This window comes from Zootoca vivipara, chromosome 12 (genome assembly GCF_965207765.1).
Source record: "Zootoca vivipara chromosome 12, rZooViv2.hap1.1, whole genome shotgun sequence".
Classification (NCBI taxonomy): domain Eukaryota; kingdom Metazoa; phylum Chordata; class Lepidosauria; order Squamata; family Lacertidae; genus Zootoca; species Zootoca vivipara.
Window position 1 is genome coordinate 41,697,787 of NC_142595.1, and position 18,756 is coordinate 41,716,542.

General features: G+C 42.9%; 1 protein-coding gene and 1 pseudogene across 2 annotated transcripts; both read right to left on the minus strand.

Moving 5' to 3' along the window:
* Window positions 1-587: 587 nt before the first annotated feature.
* LOC118095641 (vomeronasal type-2 receptor 26-like) lies at window positions 588-9,938 on the minus strand. 2 transcript variants are annotated; one of them, XM_060282241.1, is made up of 6 exons: window positions 9,718-9,938; window positions 8,565-8,742; window positions 6,295-7,155; window positions 4,183-4,410; window positions 2,459-2,585; window positions 588-1,489 (listed from the first exon to the last, which is right to left on the minus strand). In XM_060282241.1, exons 1-6 carry the CDS (start codon window positions 9,936-9,938, stop codon window positions 588-590), a joined length of 2,517 nt encoding a protein of 838 aa, XP_060138224.1. The 2 variants fall into 2 exon arrangements, with proteins under 2 accessions (XP_060138224.1, XP_088511802.1); XM_088655676.1 differs by lacking the exons at window positions 4,183-4,410; window positions 9,718-9,938 and having other exon boundaries at window positions 8,565-8,720.
* A 743-nt stretch (window positions 9,939-10,681) lies between these two features.
* LOC148684023 (vomeronasal type-2 receptor 26-like) lies at window positions 10,682-11,577 on the minus strand (annotated as a pseudogene).
* Between the last annotated feature and the right edge of the window lie 7,179 nt (window positions 11,578-18,756).

The window sequence follows — 18,756 nt, forward strand, 5'->3', positions numbered from 1 at the left end:
TAGGGATTCCCTGTGGAATTGCTGAAGGAAATGTGTTTGTCACATATTCAGGACTGTTATTTTTAATTTCCTTAATTAGATAATAAGTGACCAGTGGTGTATTGGTGAAGTTTGAAGTTCTTCATAGAAGACCTTGCATCCAAAGGAGATCAAGATGTGTAGTATGGTGTAGTCAGGTTCCTGGAATTTGGCTGAGCAGATCTGGATTTACACCAGCCACGTGACATGACTGCAACCCTACACGTAGTAGTTACTTGGGACTAAGCTTCCATGGTTTTTTAAATCACTTGTGAAATATGGTGAATTTTACAACAACATCTTTAGTAGTCTGAAATGAAACCTTTCGCTTTTAATTCAAAATTTAAATTATTTGTTCCTAAGGGTTCCTTTTTAAACTTTAGTATGGGGGGGACATTAAATTCAGAGAAGAATGAAGAGTGACTCTGCTATGGTTCATGCCCACATAGCTGTCTGTGTTCCTTGTTGGTATCAGAGTACTTTGTCAGGGGAAAGTCCAGGGAGACAAGCTACATGGGCTGCTCTATGGACTTTGGGGGACAGTTTTGTCAAATAGACTTCTTCATGCTTTAATTCTTTCTTATGATAAGCTGCCCCCTGCTGTTTAACTCCGGCCTCAGCAAAATGATATAACATTTGGGGGAAAAGATGCAGCCCAATAATCCAAAACTAGAGGCCAAAATAGAAAAGATCTCCACAGCCACCATGTACTTTCCCTTGGTACTCAGGTAGGTAGGAACAAATGACAGCCACACACTGCAAAAGACCAACATGCTGAAGGTGATAAATCTGGCTTCATTAAAACTTGCTGGTAACTTCCTGGCTAGGAAGGCTACACTGAAACTGACAATGGCCAGCATTCCCATGAAGCCTAGGACACAGTAGAACATTGTGACTGACCCTTCATTACATTCCAGAACAATTTCTTTAGTTACAGATTGCATATCCAAATCTGGGAATGGGGGAGATGTTGCCAGCCACACACTACAAAGAATGGCTTGAATCAAGCAGCAGAAAAGAACAATGGAGGTGGCTTGTTGTTTCCCCACCCATCTCCTCATTCTGGACCCTGGCTTGGTAGCCATGAAAGCTAGAACCACTATAGTTGTTTTTGCTAAGATGCAAGACACTGCTACTGAGAAGATCATTCCAAAAGCAGTTTGTCGAAGAAGGCAGGTCATTTTTGTGGGCTGGCCAATGAATAGTAAAGGACAGAGGAAGGAGAGAAGGAGGGCTAGGAGGAGAACATAGGTGAGGGTCCGATTGTTGACTTTTACAATGGGAGTTTCTTTGTGCTTGATGAAGATCCTAAGCACCGAAGCTGTAGTGAAAGTCAATAAAAGAGCAAAAGTGGCTAAACTGATTCCTAGAGGCTCATTGTAAGACAGGAAGCTTATATCTTTTGGAAGACATATATCCTGGCCAATGTTTGGGTACTGATCTTCTGAACATTGAAAACAATCATCCATGTCTGAAAACAAAAAACAAAAACATGTTTACTGAAGACTTTTAGAGTCCATTGGTGGTAGGGGGAAAGGCTTTTTTGTTTTATATCTCATTTTTATTTGACTCTTCAAAGCATTCAACAATATTTAGAAAACAAGGCAAAACTACCAGCCCCTTGAAACAGCAGCGAGCACCAGATATTTCTTCAGTGAGCTCTGTCTTTAGCCAACTGAACCAGGCCCTGATGTGGTCTTTTGCTCTGTTATTAATTCCCACAAGGCAAGTGTCTGTTGGCCCTAGACCACATTTTCCCCCTCACATCTCTCATTTAGTGTCATATTTGTGGAAATAATGCAGATAGCTGCACACTTCATAAGCTACTTCAATATTTTGGTGGAATGCAATTAAATCTCAGCAGACTACAACCCTCCAAGTGTCCGTATTTTCCAGGGATGTCCTGATTTGATCCCCAAATGTCCCACATTTAGGATGTCCCTATTTTCATTGGTAAAATGTTGGAGGGTATGGTGGGATCAGCCTATTTTCGTCAGAGTAATGTTGGAGGGTATGGAAAAATCTGAAACTCGAGCCTTCTGAAGGCAGCCCTAAATAGGGAACTTTTTAAATATCTAATGTTTTATATATATATTGGAAGCTGCACAGAGGGCAACCCAGGTAGATGGATGGGGTATAAATAGTAAAATTATTATTAGTACTATTATGAAATAGGACATCCTTTTTTGATCAGAGAAATGTTGAAGGGTATGAGACTAAAATTTGTTTTAATGATAGGAAGGGCTCTGTTTGCTTGGACCTGGTCTTTGGTAAGGCTGTAGCTGAGCTGAGAGCATATACAGATTAAAGAAAACACAAGACTCATTAACAGCCCGGAGTGACCTTCTTGAACGTTTGTATACCCTAGGGAGGGTCAAAATCATGTTTCAATAAGGAAGCACACATACATCTCTATTTAACATTTTATAACTTTCCTTACCTTTCTGGTTGGAGATCTTTCCTTCTGGACATGGAATGCAATCATAGCAACAAAATGGTTTCCCTTCCTTCTTGGTCCGACTATAACCTGAACCGCAATGATCATTACATATAGAAATGGGCCGGGTCTGTACATAAATATTAGAATATAATGTTTTAGGTAATATCATGAGAGAGTATTGTGAATGCAGTGGACTTTTAGAACCTCCACCATGACTTGAGTCCCTGGCTCACATTATGGCACAGTATGGTTTATTTATATAACACTTTTTAGATCATCACCAAAGACCACCAAACCGGTGAGCAACATAAATGCAGCTGTATATATGCCATTAAATCAAATCATAAATTGTCATTAAAATCTACAACACATGTTAAAACAAACCAAAGGAATGTACATCAAACAAAAGAGGTGGTCTTAATTGTCATTAATTGCATCTTCACCAATCAATAGTAACTATAAAATGAGGATGTTTGACATGCCTCTGTGGGGAAGGGGACATATTTTGGGAGCTGCCACAGAGGAACCACAGAGAGACTGCCATGCCCTAGGTTTCTGAACATGGCAGAAGTACCCAGAGGGACCTTTTGCCTATCTTTATACCCAAAAGAGTCCTTATGGAAAGACACAGGCCTTCAGATATGTAGGGCCTCAATAACCTCATAAATAAATACTTTATTTATTTATTTATTTATTTATTTGATCACTGAGGCCTGGCATACTTTATTTATTTATTGATAAATTTACTTGCCACCTTTCTGCAAAAGGTCAAAAAATGGTTAACAACAGAAAACAGCAATCGTGCAACACAAAGACTTAAAATAATTATTTTAATCAAATTCAAAACAAAAGTAAATGTATATTGGAATAAGTGTGTCGTCACTTGTTTCATTTACACTTCTACAGCCAGCTTATTAGGGGTTTGAATTCCAGCTTATTAGGGGTTTAAATTCCAGTGATAGTTTGTGAAGCTAAAATTGCACATAATCAGAACATATTGGATTCAATGGTGGGTGGGATCCCCCCCCGACTTCCACCCCCTTTAAATATTTTATTTATTAATTTTGCCGAGCACATAAAGCTGAATGACCACAAGTTAAATGTGTGATGTAAGTAGTGAGCTCTCCTGCGCTGTGCCTGCCTGCCCGCACCACGGCGCCAGGGGCGCTTAAGACGGCCCTGTTCTAGTGCAACAGAAAACCTTGATGGAAGCCAGAGTGCACGGAAACACCATTTACCTTCCCACCACAGTGGTAGTTACCTGTACTGGTATGCTTTCGAACTACTGCATTGGCAGAAGCTGGGACCGAGCTACAAGAGCTCACCCCATTGCATGAATTTGAACCACTGATGTTTTGATCGGTAAGCCCAAGTGGTTTAGACCACAGTGCCATCCACTTCATTCAGCTGACAGTAGTGTTCAATATGGAGAGATATTGGTACTTACCTATCCTGCCATCACATGCTTAATGAAAAGGGGTTTTAGCAAAACAAACAAACCAAGAACCAAGAAACAAACAAACAGTGAAGGATCATGCCTAATGTTAATCGGGAGTGGGTTCTAGAGTGTTGGTGCTACTGCTCTGAATGAATGATTCCTTGTAAGTGCAGAAGGAACATTAAGTGGCACATGAATGTTCAGATTGAAGAAGGCTCACTATATTTACAGAATACTGAGAAACAGCAGGTGATGGAATGAACCCTGAAAAGTGCAGAGAACCCACCTGGTTAAATTGGCTGGGCCATACAATGGCATCCTCATGAATGGTGAACGATTTTTCCTCGGTACCCACAGAGTCTATCTTCCCAATTTTGACTCTAAGAAAGGACTGATTTGGAAACATGAGCCAGTTTATAATGTCAAAGTCAGCAATTAATTTGCCATTTTCGTCAAAGTGCACCCTTTCTCCAGCACTGTTGTTAAATGAAATACTTCTGAGAATGTGATTGAGCTAAATAATAAAAACAAGAAGGAAAAAAATATATAAATGTTCCAATTACGTTATCATACAACATGGTGAAAATACATCCAAGGTCCGTGATTATGATCCCATGAAAGCTTTGTGCAAGCTAATGTTAGAAACAGCAAAAGGTCACATAAAACCCTACATCATAGAACATAGGCCACATCTGCACCACTACTTTAACTTTCACTGTTTTGGCTTACACTAAGGAACCTTATGAAGGGGACCCAGGTGGCGCTGTGGGTTAAACCACAGAGTCTAGGGCTTGCTGATTAGAAGGTCGGCGGTTCGAATCCCTACAATGGGGTGAGCTCCCGTTGCTCGGTCCCAGCTCCTGCCCACCTAGCAGTTCGAAAGCACATCAAAGTGCAAGTAGATAAATAGGCACCGCTCCGGCAGGAAGGTAAATGGCGTTTCCCTGTGCTGCTCTGGTTCGCCAGAAGCAGCTTTGTCATGCTGGCCACATGACCCGGAAGCTGTCTGTGGACAAATGCTGGCTCCCTCAGACTATAGAGCGAGATGAGCGCCGCAACCCCAGAGTCGGACACGACTGGACCTGATGGTCAGGGGCCCCTTTACCTTTACCGTTAAAGAACCTTATGCATTGTAGGCTTATCAATGCATAATCTCCTTCTTTGGAGGTCTTTAAGCAGAGGCTTGACAGCCATATGTCAAGAATGCTTTGATGGTGTTTCCTGCTTGGCAGGGGGTTGGACTGGAGGGAACTCGTGGTCTCTTCCAACTCTATGATTCTATGATTCTATGATCAAGAAAGGTTAAGATTTTTCCTTCAAGAGACCTCTACTACATTTAAAAGACCACAGTCCCCATGGTTTAAGTCTGTGGTATGGATGTATCTATTGTGGAGTGAGATATCACTCTGTTGCTGCAGCCCTGTTGCTGCTTCCGGTATTTGCAAAGCTGCAAGGAAAGGGCAGTGCCTTCTCCTTCTCCAGTAAGGCACCTGGGGAAGGGCATTGGCTCACTGGTGACTTATGCTTTAAATGCAAATGGTTCTAGGTTCAATCCCCAACAGCTCCATGTAGGGCTGGGAACATAGCTGCCAAGTTCTCCCCCTTTTTAAGGGAAATTCCCTTATGCTGAATAGGCTTCCTCGCGAGAAAAGGGAAAACTTGGCAGCTATGGCTGGGAAAGGTTTTTGCCTGAAATACTGGGGAGTTGCTGCCAGTCAATGTAGACTATGCCAATCAACATGGACCAGTGGTATAAAGAAGCTTTCTACGCAATGTAAAACACTCTGGAGAAATATTTGATACCCTAGCCCAGGCACCCCCAAACTGCGGCCCTCCAGATGTTTTGGCCTACAACTCCCATGATCCCTAGCTAACAGGACCAGTGGTTGGGGAAGATGGGAATTGTAGTCCAAAACATCTGGAGGGCCAAAGTTTGGGGATGCCTGCCCTAGCCCCAACTTGGTTATTTATTTTGTTTTGTTTTTTTAAAACATCTTTCAAGCCCACTCCACCAAAGAACAGATGAACTTAAAACTAACCAAAGTTTTAATCAAATAAATGAGGCTAACATCTACTCCCATCCTTCTCAAGGAATGGTTGAATTACATACTGGACAACATATCAGAGCAGCACAATGTTTTGAAACTCCCTCCACAAAAAAGCTGCAAAGCTGCACCTGTTTCTTGACTGTGAAAGGGTGGAAAGGGATTATTTTACAAACTAAGAGGGGTTCTGTTAATTTCTGCTGCCCAGGCAAAATAAAAGGCTAGATGTATGGTAAAGTTTTTCTATGAGATTAACTTACTTGTTAATCTCATGGAAGGTTGAGAAAACTCACCCATCATTTTTGCCAAAAAAGATATATAGGTATCTTCATTTTATCAGATCAAGAAATTACCTGCCATGGTTGTTGATTTGGAAGCCCCCTTCCTACTCCCATCGTCATCCCCCTGTGCTTTAGTTGGGATAAATGTCTGATGTGCAAAGCATGTGCCACCGCATAGACTGCATTGTAGATGGTGTAGCTATGAGCAGTCATTCCCATTTCAAAAACAGACATGGGAAGTGCCTCCATCTTCTCCTCCCCAGTGCAAATTTGCCCACCTATATGATCTGCCACAGAACTGGGGAATGAACAGTCAAATGACTCTTCCCAGAAGTCCTTGATAAAACCATCTTCTTTTCCTGTGGTTGGGTTCTTGATCTGAAGGAACTTCTGGAAAGGTAACAGGTCCACTGAATGAACTGCAAGGGACAGAGAACCATGAAGGAAACCTATGTCCCAATTTCTTTGAAATGGAAAGGATGTGATATCCACCTGGGCTGTCATGAACCAGACTTTACCCTTGGTCCTCATTGGTATATGCTCAAAGTTTAAAACCTGGGGCACCATTTTCAGTGCCATCATGGTCTGAATTTCTCCATGTACAACCACAACATTGGTAGTGCTTCCCATAAGAACACTGATAGTGTGAAAGCCCTCCTCCACCATGTCCGTGACACCACTGGATGTTGTTTGTTGGGGGAATTTTTCTATGAAGTCAAAGCAGATGCCGCTCTGAGAAAACATTGGAAGTACATTCTCTATAAACCCTTCTGTATTTTCCCCATCTTGAGAAACCACTCCAATCCATGTCCACTGGAAATGCAGCAATAACTGGATAATTCCTCTATATTGATGGTCCCCATCTGGGAACATCTGGTGGAAGAAAACTCCTTCAGATTGTTTATTCATGACTGGCGAAGAACCATATATGAGCTAAGGATTTTTAAAAAGAAGTAAGAGGGAGAAAGTGATTTTCAATATAAAACATTTGCTTGTGCGTATTTGTGTTCTGTGTTTGAATTTTTCATGATAGGCTTGTCATATTGTTGTGATTATATCCAAACATCTACAGAAATCCAATCCACCCTTCAATGCTTATATAAGGGGGATTAATGCGAATGAAGGCCCATTGCTTCTATCAGTGAGAGGCAATATCACACAAAGGCACGGCTGAACTACTACTATGACACTGCAGACAGCAGTAGATTCAGTCCTGTTGGAAACTGTTTTGCCAACACATTCCCTGGAAGGAACATATTTATTTGACTAGTGATTTTGAACTAATATTCCCCATTGCCTTCCAAACAGAGACAGCTGCGCATTTTACAATTTGTGTTGAAGGAACAAATTTTTATCTTGAAGCTGCTCACAATAATGACAGCATTATTATTATTATTATTATTATTATTATTATTATTATTATTATTATTATTACAATCACAATAACAGTGCAAACTAACAGTGATTCAAAATATCAGAAATAGCTGCTGCAGGAGTGAATTCTCCAATGATGAGTAGAGGATACAATCCTGCTAGGGTCACCTCCTTTTGTTCATTTTTAGCAGAGACCATACTGGTGAAGCAGATCCTACAGATTGCAGGATTGAATTCTCTGCTTACCTGCCAGGGTCTACTTTCCCTGTGCATTCCCTGCAAAGAACACACTGGTGAAGCAGGCGCCTGCAACTATCAGGACTGAATCCTCAACTCACCAGATGCTCTGCCTAGGGGATTCCATCTGACTGTGTGTTTCAGTCAACTGCTTGCTACAATCACGTGCTGACAAATCTTCCTACCCAAGACCCTGCCCCTGAAAGCCTGGGAGCACTCCTGGGGGGGGGGGGAGACTGAATCTGGGACTGTCTCTACCTAGCTCATCTCATTCCACCCAAATTGGCCAAATTTATTTCAGGATCTGGGCTTTGACTGAATCTGATGCAAAGTCCTTGCAACTCCTTCTTGACTGCTCTCTCCCTGTGTTTGATGTGTGCATGGATCTGTCAATATTTATCCCAGTTTTGTGTTTTTAAATCTTATGTTTAATTCTCCATACAATCACATCAACTAGCATTTTTTAAAGCCTCATGAAAATTCATCACTGACTAAATACAAATCTTATATACTATTTTTGCCTTATATGCACATTTTTGCAAATACACCAAAATAATGTTATTTTTTTACAAACGTGCATTTTTTAATGCACACTTTACTTTAATCTGTGCATTTTGGGACACATTATTTGACTGAATACATGCTTTGCACAATTTGGGGAAGTTTGAATTTCAGAGAATGGTTGCATGTGAATTCTGTGAAATTCTGATGTGAATGCATTTAGATCTTACTTGTGGTATCTTGTAGGTAGACAGGATGGGTGCCATATGAAGACAGACATTAGAGTTAGGTCCCCCAATGACTGCTATTGGAGTGTTCTCAGCATCACATTTATAGTTCGGGATGACCTTGGTCCTTCTGGAGAGAAGCTCTATTGAGGCTTCATAGGTCCAGCTTGCACTGAAATGGCTGTTATATATGTGGAAGCCCAGGGTGACATTGGGCAAGATCTGGGGAGTTTCATTGGTCTCCTTTACAGCAAATGCCAAGGCTAAGATGTGCTGGTAGAGGTGAGTCAGCACCCTGTATTGAGAGTTACGTATCACATTACAGTTCATTTGCTTCAGACCATAACATTGACTACTTTTCAGTTCAGTATCCCATTCAAAAATAGTTTGTAATCTCACATTTCACAGGTGTGTAAAAGAAGACTAGATCATGAAACAGTATGTGAATCAGTAGTATATGTGGTCACCCTAAATATGCATGAACACACACACATACTGTATACACACAAGCAGATCACAGACCCTCTCCCCACATTTCCATTGACTTGATCAGGTTAGCATGTGTTCAAGCAAGAATCCCTATAAGCAGAAAAATTGCTCCCTCTGTATTCATCAAATGATTAATATCAGCAGTGAACGTGCCCCCCCCCACTGCCACAACTACTTAGACTTTAGTGAAGGGGGGGGGCTAAAAAAAAGTAATTGAACTTGGTTTATGGGTAGCTGCTCTGTCCTAGGAAATACACTATATCTTTCAAGATGCATTATACCTCCACTTTTCCTTACGAAATTAAATAAGAAATGCCAATTTAAAGAGCGTCTTAAAACTTAATGATCTGTTTACAATACCCCTATTTAAATCAGTTCCAGGAGTTCTGTCAAACCTCCCAAAGTGAAATGGAGAGAGAACACAAATATGATCTTGCCTAACACACTGTTTATTGCCATCTTGAGTTTACATAACTTCCAGAGGATGGGTTTAGATACCAGATTGCTGTCTGTATAAATGTAAGATCAAATGCAGTGCATGTAAAGAAATGAGGATCTAATGATTTGTCAGACCACTGGAATTAAATCCAAGTGAAGTCCAACAGGTTATAAATTTCCTTAGGGTATAATTTGTTTGTTTGTTTGTTTTCTAAATTCAGGTACTTACATATGGTCATCTGAAAATTCCTGAGATGGGTGTTTTTGAAAGGATAGGGTCTCTGAAAATATGTAGATCTGAGAAATAATGCCAGCAATGATGAGGTCTCCTGACTGATAATATTTGTGAAGAATAGGAACAGGTTCTCTGATGGAACATTGAGGAATATGAAGAAAATTGCACATTCCCTGAACCAACAGTAAGAGCACTAGCAACCGAAACACTAACATCTTGCAAGGGATTGGTCATTTAGGCACAAGTTCGCCTCTTCTGTTACTGCCATTCCCATGATCCTGATCAGCAAAGCCTAACTCGAATGGTCACTCACACAGCTGATTCAAAGCCAGACTGATGAATGAGTCTCTGTATATCTATAGACCCAACCATGTATAGTTCATAGTTATTAATAAGACCCTCCAGTCTTAGTCTTAGTTTCATCATTTTGCATTTGGGCCGAAGAGATCCCTAAGGAAGAGGAGAAGATGTAATTCTGAATTAGCTGGTAATTACAGCTAAGGTAATCACTTGCTTTGAATTACAGATGCTGTGCAATATTTTAAAGAAAACTTGTTTATCATATCTCAGTTAAAGCCTTTTCTTAAGTGGGAGAGATAGATGGTAGGCCCTTTCTTCTTTTCTTCTTTTTAGTGCACTATTGATATTTAGAAAAAATTAGAAAACTGAAGAAATTCAAAGCAATAAAAATTATGATTTACTGTCATATTATTCTTAGAGGGTGATGTCCAGTCCAATTCATACTGAGAGCACACCCATTAGTTGTGAATTATATTTCTGTGCATCTACTCTGATTATGAATAACATTGGTGTTAAGAACTCCATATTTATATCACTCATGTTGCAACTTAAAACACACCATTGAGAATTGTAATGTGTCAATCATTAATTTTGATGCAATTGAAATCAATAGGTTTTCATCACAGATCTGTGTGGGTTGACTTGATGAGGCACTTGATTATTCTTTATTTCTCAGTATTAGTTGTCCCATGCTGTTCAGTTCTGGCCTCAACAAAATGACAAAGCATTTTGGGGAAAAGATGCAGCACAGCAAGCCACCACTAGAGGCCAAGATGGAGAAAATCTCCACAACCACCATGTGTTTCCTTTTTGTGCTCAAGTAAGTTGGGACAAAAGACAACCACACACTGCAAAAGACCAACATGCTGAAAGTGATAAACTTGGCTTCATTAAAACTATCAGGCAACTTCCGAGCTAGGCGAGCCAAAGTTAAGCTGGCAATGGCCAGGAAAGTAATGAAGCTCAAAACAGAGCAAAACATGATATTTCATTGCATTCTATTACAATTTCTTCAGTGATTGAGTGCATGTCAACATCTGGGAATGGGGGACAGGTTGCCAGCCACACAGTAATAAAAACAGTCTGAACAAGGAAGCTGGAAAGAACAATAAAGGTTGCCAGTTGTTTCCCCACCCATCTCCTCATCCTAGAGCCTGGATTGATAGCCATGAAAGCTAGAACTACAATTGTGGTTTTGGCTAATACACAGGAAACTGCCACTGAGAAGATTGCACCAAAAGTAGTTTGTCGTAGGAGACATGTCAGTGAATCTGGTTTGCCAATGAATAGCAAAGCACAAAGAAAGGAGAGGAGGAGAGAGGAGAGGAGAACATAGGTGAGGTTCTGATTATTATTTTTGACTATGGGAGTGTCCTGGTGCTTGAGGAATATTCCAAGAACCAAAGTTGTGATTAAAGAAAATAAAACTGCAAATGTGGTCAAGATGATCCCCAGAGGATCATTGTAAGTCAGGAAGATTATGTATTTTGGGAGGCATCCATCTTGGCCAATGTTTGGATAATGATCTTCTGAACATTGAAAACAATCATCCATGTCTGAAATCAAATGTGAAAAATAGATATAATATGATATTTAAGTGTGGCATTCTGTTCCTGAATGAGGGTAGTGAACTTGAAATATCAAATGTTAATTTTTAGTAATTATTATAGGAAATTCTACTTCCTGCATAATCTGAGATCAATGGCATCAAGGGCCTTCTTTCTCATGGGTTCCAAGCAAATCCAGAAATATAAACAAATCTCCACCATCCTGCTAGCAGCTGAAGGTGTTATATGTTGTGATTTGTGTGATTTGTGTGTTTGGGGCTGGGGCTTGCACAGTCTTTTTGTTTCAACTGATGCAACCCACTAGTATTCTTATCCTCTATGAATTTATCTGATATTCTGTTCAGGCAACCAAGTTACCTCATGTGAAGGATGTGGAAGACAGCCCTGGATCGTTCGACCCTTTTATTAGTTCTCTTTTACCTCCTATAAAAAAACTACACAAGACACTCTGTGTTTGAAGTTTTAAGAACAAATAACTTTGTCTTAGTATTCTTGAAGTTGCAGATTATTATAGTGAATGCAGATAGGCGGTAGTTAAATTGCTAATACGTTTTACATAGATTAAACATGCCACAGGCTGACAAACTCCTAGGCAGACAGCCACCACACAACAAACAGTTAAAAGTGTTCAACTTGTTGCAAGCCAAAAAAAATGGCTTATCTTCTGTGTTAGGCCAATAAAACTCACGAGACAAGAGGAGTTAGGAGTCCACTTAGTTTATTGCAAAGCAATAAGGCTACAGTTGAATCATTTCGCAAAACTGCGAAACCTGTGTTTCGTGTGGATGTAACAATTTATGTTCAATTTATGAATTGCTTCTTTGACGTATTAGCTGACATTCTATCCCAGTGGGAACGGCTTCTTGCTGAATCATCAGTTCCTTTAAAGCATCAGGTTACCATAACTCTTCTAATATAAGCATATGCCAAGATTCATAAGGATTTACGTTTTCACCTTATTTGTGGCCCTTTGGGCCCCTCCTACAAACTAACTGCCATAACTGCCACAGAGTGTGACATCCCAGAGTTCTTCAGTTCTTGCCATTAACCCTTTAAATATGCTTTGTGGGTGCTAATATTTCACAATTTTGAATGTTAGAGCAATTAGTTTAAGCATTTGAAACGCTGATAGGAGCAAGCTGGATTGTAGTGGATCTATTTATAAAATAGAAGGTATCAATCTATTAAATAGGTGGCAACTGTCAAATAGAACATGTCTACTTATGACATTCCTTACCTCCTTCTTTTTTTTAGCTCTTTTATAACCTGAACTGCAGTGATCATTATACATATGGAAATGGGACATATTGTATCTGTTAGTAAATGATAAAGTAGTTTGTTTGTTTTTAATCCAAAAATAGGTTTTGGAGTTTTATTTCATTTTTATTTCTCTGCAGTGAAGGAATTGGTTGATACTGCCATAAGGAAATATAATGAATTCTTGAGTGTATTTATGTGGTGAACTTCCCTATAACTGGAGTCCTTCACCCACAATAAGAAAAGAAGAGACAAAATACACATTACGACAGTGTTGTTTATATTCAGTACAATTGTCTTCAGCATTTTAACAGCCACTTCAAAATCAGGAGTAAATGTGACTTTTTCAACATTGAGGAAATTATTCAATATATCCCAAAATGAGGCAAGATGTTGGTTCTTCTACTCATAAGTTTCTTAACTATGTCAGGATTCCTGGGAGCTGACAGCTTCTTAATTCCCCAACACAGAAAATGACTTTTTCAGAGCATCAGGGGTTAAACCTATCCAGAGAGAATTCAATAGACAATATTTACGATTGGCTAACATTAATGACCATGTCTAGAAAAATATATATAACACAACTGGTGAACATGTGTTTGCAAATATTCTACTGCACACAAAAAGAAAAGCACAAAATACAGCAAAGGGCAGGATATTATTTCTTTAATTTTTATTCCTTATTAACTGTATCTGCAATTTGCCATAACTCCAGAGTGTGTGTAATTTGAAAGCCCTTTCCACCTAAACTTTCACACGTTGGGTGTGGTGTTGTGAAGAGGAATAATTATTGTACTTCGACTGGGACCCCAAACTAAGGCCTGGGGGCCAAATGCGGCCCAATCGCCTTCTAAATCCGGCCCACGAACCGGGAATCAACATGTTTTTACATGAGTAGAATGTGTCCTTTTATTTAAAATGCATATCTCGGTTATTTGTGGGGCATAGGAATTCATTCATATTTTTTTATATAAAATATAGTCCAGCCCCCCACAAGGTCTGAGGGACAGTGGACCGCCGCCCCCTTGCTGAAAAAGTTTGCTGAACCCTGGACTTGGACATACTTGTGAATTTTTATCCTGTAAGCAATTTCCCCGCTTCCCCTGCAACTCAATTCAGATACCCTTCTCATTAAGCAGGAAATGCTTCATATCCAAAAATGGCTTCATCATAGAAGACCTTGTAACCAATGGAGATCCCAAAATGTAGTATGGTGGAATTTGGCTGAGCAGACCTGGATTCCCACCAGCCATGTGGCATGACTGCAACACTACGCATAGTAGTTACCTGGGGCTAAGCTTCCATTGTTTTTTAAATCACTTGTAAAATATGGTGAATTTTACAACAACATATTTAGTAGTTTGAAATGCAACCTTTAGCTTTTAATTCAAAATTTAAAATATTTGTACAGAAGGGTTCCTTTTTAAACATTAGTATGGGATGGGACATCAAATTCAGACAAGAATGAAAAGTGGTTATGGTTCATGCCCTAATAGCTGTCTGTGTTCCTTGTTGATATCAGAGTACTTTGTCAGGGGAGGAGTTAATTGTAAAACCAAAGGACAAAGATATTTCCCAAGCTATTAAACTCCTGCAAGCACAAATTTTCATGTTAATTAATCAAGAAATCAAGCAGAAAATTAAATTAATGAAATTTTTTGAATTTGCTAATAAAGCTGGTAAACTGCTAGTATGGCAGCTTTAAAAGGAAAGAAAGAATAAGACAATAAACAATATTGTAGATGAGGATAAGAATTTGACTAGCCCAAAAGAAATAAGGAAAGCGATTGAATTTTTTTTATACTTCACTATATCACTGTGAGAAAGAGGACTTTGATAAAATGGAATCTTATTTGAGTGACTATAACATACCCCAAGTATCTAAGGAAAATCGACAAAGCATGAATGCACCGATATCAATATTGGAATTGCAAATGGCTATAAACAGAATGAAGATGGGAAAAGCACCAGAGCCAGATGGACTTACTGCAATCTATTATAAAAAGTTCCAGGATGCACTTACAGAACCACTTATGGACACCATGAGTAGAATTTGGGTGATTGGAGTAATCCCAGCATCATGGAAGAATGCATTTATTACACTGATCCTCAAAGAAGATAGTGACTTAACAAAGACTAAATATTACAGACCTATTTCATTACTGAACAGTGTTTCTAAACCATTTGCTATAATTTTAGCTAGTAGATTGAAAAGGACATTGTTATGTACTGAGCTGAATCCTAGAACAATAGGATTCAGAATCAGCGGGAGCTACCCAATCCAACTCCAGGTGGAAGTGAATCCGCAACCTGATTGGCCTGCTGGAGCAGCCAATCAGGCGGCTGGCAGAAGTGAATCTGCTACCTGATTGGCCTGTAGGAGCAGCCAATCAGGCTGCAGGCAGAAGTCAATCCACAATATAATTGGCCCACAGGTGTAGCCCTGAAGTAGCCAATCACGCAAGGCCCATTGTGTAAATAATGTATATAAGCAGATGGTTTTGGGAAAAGAGCGATTCGTCTTCTCTTCTTCTCCTTGATGAATATGAGCTGAATAAAGAGCATGAAATTCACTCTCGACTCCGAGTATATTTCACTGGCGACGAGGATGGGATCCTGCTGAGCTGACCGCCACCACGCACTGCACCGCAGCACCGCCACCTGCTGCACCGCTGCATCGCACCGTGCATCCAGGCTTCAGCTCCAGGACCCAAGGAACCCAGAATGGCAACCGACAGCAGCTTCTTGCCATTCAAACCAGCATCAGGAGACTGGGAAGGGTACGCCGCCCGTTTCAACTTCCTCCTGCAAGCGAAAGAAGTCACCAACGATGCCATGAAGAGGGCGACATTCTTCAGCGTCTGTGGAGAGGAGACGTTTGAAATCGCCCGGGCTCTCCTTGCACCTAGAGATGTCGCTACCGTCTCTTACAAAACAATAATGGAACGGCTGAAGGAGCACTTTTCACCACAGCCCTCGGTGGTAGCTTGCCGAAATGCCTTCTACGCAAAGCGGCAAGCCCCAGGGGAAACCATAACTGGGTTTGTGACCTCCCTCCGCCAAGCCGCCCGGTTATGCAACTTCTCAGAGTTGGAGAACATGCTTCGTGACCGCCTCGTCGGTGGCCTGAGGGACGAGATGTTGCAACGACGCCTCTACGCCAAAAAAGACCTCACGTTCCAGATTGCTCTGGAGGAAGCCCTGGCAACCGAAGCCGCCGAGAGGTCAACGCAAGAGGCACGACCGGCCCCGCCATCCCAACCGAGGGTCTACCACGAAGACCTCACCGACGAATCCGAATCTGACAGGGAGGAAGTACACCGAGTACAGCGGCGCACTCAAGCAGCACACACACCACAGCAGCCTCGACGAGAAGGAGGGAACTGTGCAAGCTGCGGGGAGAACCACGAGAGGAGGACCTGTCGTTTCCGCAACGCAGAGTGCAGGCAGTGCAGAAAATTGGGACACATCGCCCGGGTGTGTCGGGCTCGACTCACCCGTCAACAAGCATCAGATGACCGACCCAGGAGCCCCAGGTCACACGGCACCATGCACCAAGGCAACTCGACGGAGATCACGGACTACCAGGTATTCCAGTTGCCCCATCCCAGCACAGAGAAAATTTATATAGAGGTACAGATAGAGGGAGCCCCATGCCGCATGGAGCTGGACACGGGTTCAACTCTATCCATAATCTCGGCCCGAACATTAAGGGAACTGTGCCCTAATGGGGGTCCCAAACTAAGGCCGGCCCCATTTACCCTCCGGGACTTCCAGAAACGTAAGGTCCCTACAATGGGGGTGGGGACCTTCAGGGTGCAATATCGAGGGCGAAAGCAACAATTGGACTTGCTGGTAGTTAAGGGCCCCTACGTTAGCTTACTGGGACTGGCATGGTTTGGACCTCTGGGGCTAGCCGTTACCGGGGTGAACCGCACTAGCTTACAAGTGGACGTGGACGCCATATGCAAAGAGTTTCCAGGGGTTTTCGATGGGGCATTGGGACGATATACAGGACCCCCCATTGCCCTACAGCTAGACCCCGCTGTACGACCCATCAGGCACAAGGCCCGCCGGGTCCCGTTCGCCCTGAAACCCCGCATAGACGAGGAATTGGACCGGCTCGTGGAGCAAGGAGTGCTGGAGCCGGTGCCCAACGCCCCCTGGGAAACTCCAATTGTCACACCCGTCAAGCCTAACGGTTCGGTCCGTATCTGTGCAGACTACAAATGCACCATAAACAAGGCTCTCACGGCCCATGCATACCCAGTGCCAGTGGTCAGCCATGTCCTCGCCACCCTGGCTGGGTCAAAAAAATCTTTGGCAAACTGGACTTGGCCCAAGCGTATCAACAGTTGCCTGTGGACGAAGCCACAGCAGAGGCTCAGACGATTGTGACGCACAGAGGGGCATTCAGAGTAAAGCGGCTGCAATTTGGCGTTAGCGTGGCACCAGGCATATTCCAGAATCTAATGGACTCTCTCCTTAAAGGGATTCCTGGCGTCACCCCCTTCTTTGATGATGTACTGATCGCTGGGCCCACACCAGAGGAATTTGAGGACCGCCTCCGCTCCGTCCTGCACCGTTTCCAGACGGCGGGCCTCAAGGTGAAGCGGGAAAAGTGTTTACTGGGAGTGCCGCAGGTGGACTTTCTGGGATTTAAGGTGGACGCAGAAGGGGTCCATCCAACCGGTGACAAGGTACGGGCCATTTGTGAGGCCCCAGCGCCCAAGAGCAAGCCCGAACTTCAGTCATTCTTGGGACTATTGAACTTTTACCATGCCTTCCTTCCCCATAAGGCAGCGGTAGCGGAGCCCCTACACAGACTCCTAGATAAAAGGGCCCCTTGGGTGTGGGGCCAGCGACAAAGGGCCGCATTCCAGGCAGTCAAGGACTTGCTCGTCTCGAACTCGGTCTTGGCACACTTCGACGAGAGGCTGCCAGTGGTGCTGGCATGCGACGCCTCTCCCTATGGCATCGGCGCTGTCCTGGGACACCAACTCCCGGATGGAAGAGAGGTGCCGGTGGCATACTTCTCCCAGACGCTTGCTGCAGCCGAACGAAACTACTCACAGATTGACAAGGAGGGTCTGGCAATCGTGAAGGGCGTAAAAAAATTCCATGATTTCTTGTACGGGCGGCCCTTTACCATAGTGACTGACCACAAGCCGTTGCTTGGCCTGTTTGCCCCCGAGAAGCAGACCCCCCAAGTGTTGTCTCCACGTGTCCTCAGGTGGTCAATTTTCCTTGCCGGCTACCAGTATGCACTAATCCACCGCCCTGGGAAGGCGATGGGCCACGCAGACGCACTCAGCAGGCTACCACTACCAGAAACAGGCCCCGACCCAGCGCCTGCGCAAGAGGTTATGACCCTGGAGCTGCTTCCCGACCGACCCATTCAGGCACAAGAAGTTGCGCACCATTCCACAAAAGATAGGGTCATCTCCCGGGTCCTGGACTGGGTGTGGCGAGGATGGCCCAGCAGCAGCCCCGGGCCAGAATTCGCTGGCTACACAAACCGCAAACATGAACTGTCGGCCCACAAGGGGTGCCTGTTATGGGGAAGCAGGGTCGTTGTTCCCCAGCCCCTCCGCAAAAGGGTCCTCACAGCCCTACACGAGACACACCCAGGGGTAGTGAGGATGAAGGCCCTTGCCAGGAGTTATGTGTGGTGGCCGGGGATTGACAGAGAGATAGAGGCCTGGGTTCAACACTGCCAGACCTGCCAAGAATCCCGCCCGGACCCCCCAAGGGCCCCAGTCCAGCCCTGGGAGTCCGCCCGACATCCATGGTCACGCTTGCACGTGGACTTCGCTGGCCCCTTCCAGGGAAAAACATTCTTCATAGTGGTGGATTCCTACACCAAATGGCTGGAGGTCGCACTGGTACCGTCCACTTCTACGGCGGC

What these genes read in the sequence shown, in the direction of transcription:
- LOC118095641 (XM_060282241.1), bottom strand. Translation starts at nt 9,938, where the DNA reads ATGTTAGTGTTTCGGTTGCTAGTGCTCTTACTGTTGGTTCAGGGAATG. An exon ending in CTACCTACAAGATACCACAA is followed by an intron (nt 7,156 to 8,564) that starts GTAAGATCTAAA and finishes AAAAATCCTTAG; the next exon opens with CTCATATATGGTTCTTCGCC. An exon ending in AAAGATCTCCAACCAGAAAG is followed by an intron (nt 1,490 to 2,458) that starts GTAAGGAAAGTT and finishes TTTTGTTTTCAG; the next exon opens with ACATGGATGATTGTTTTCAA.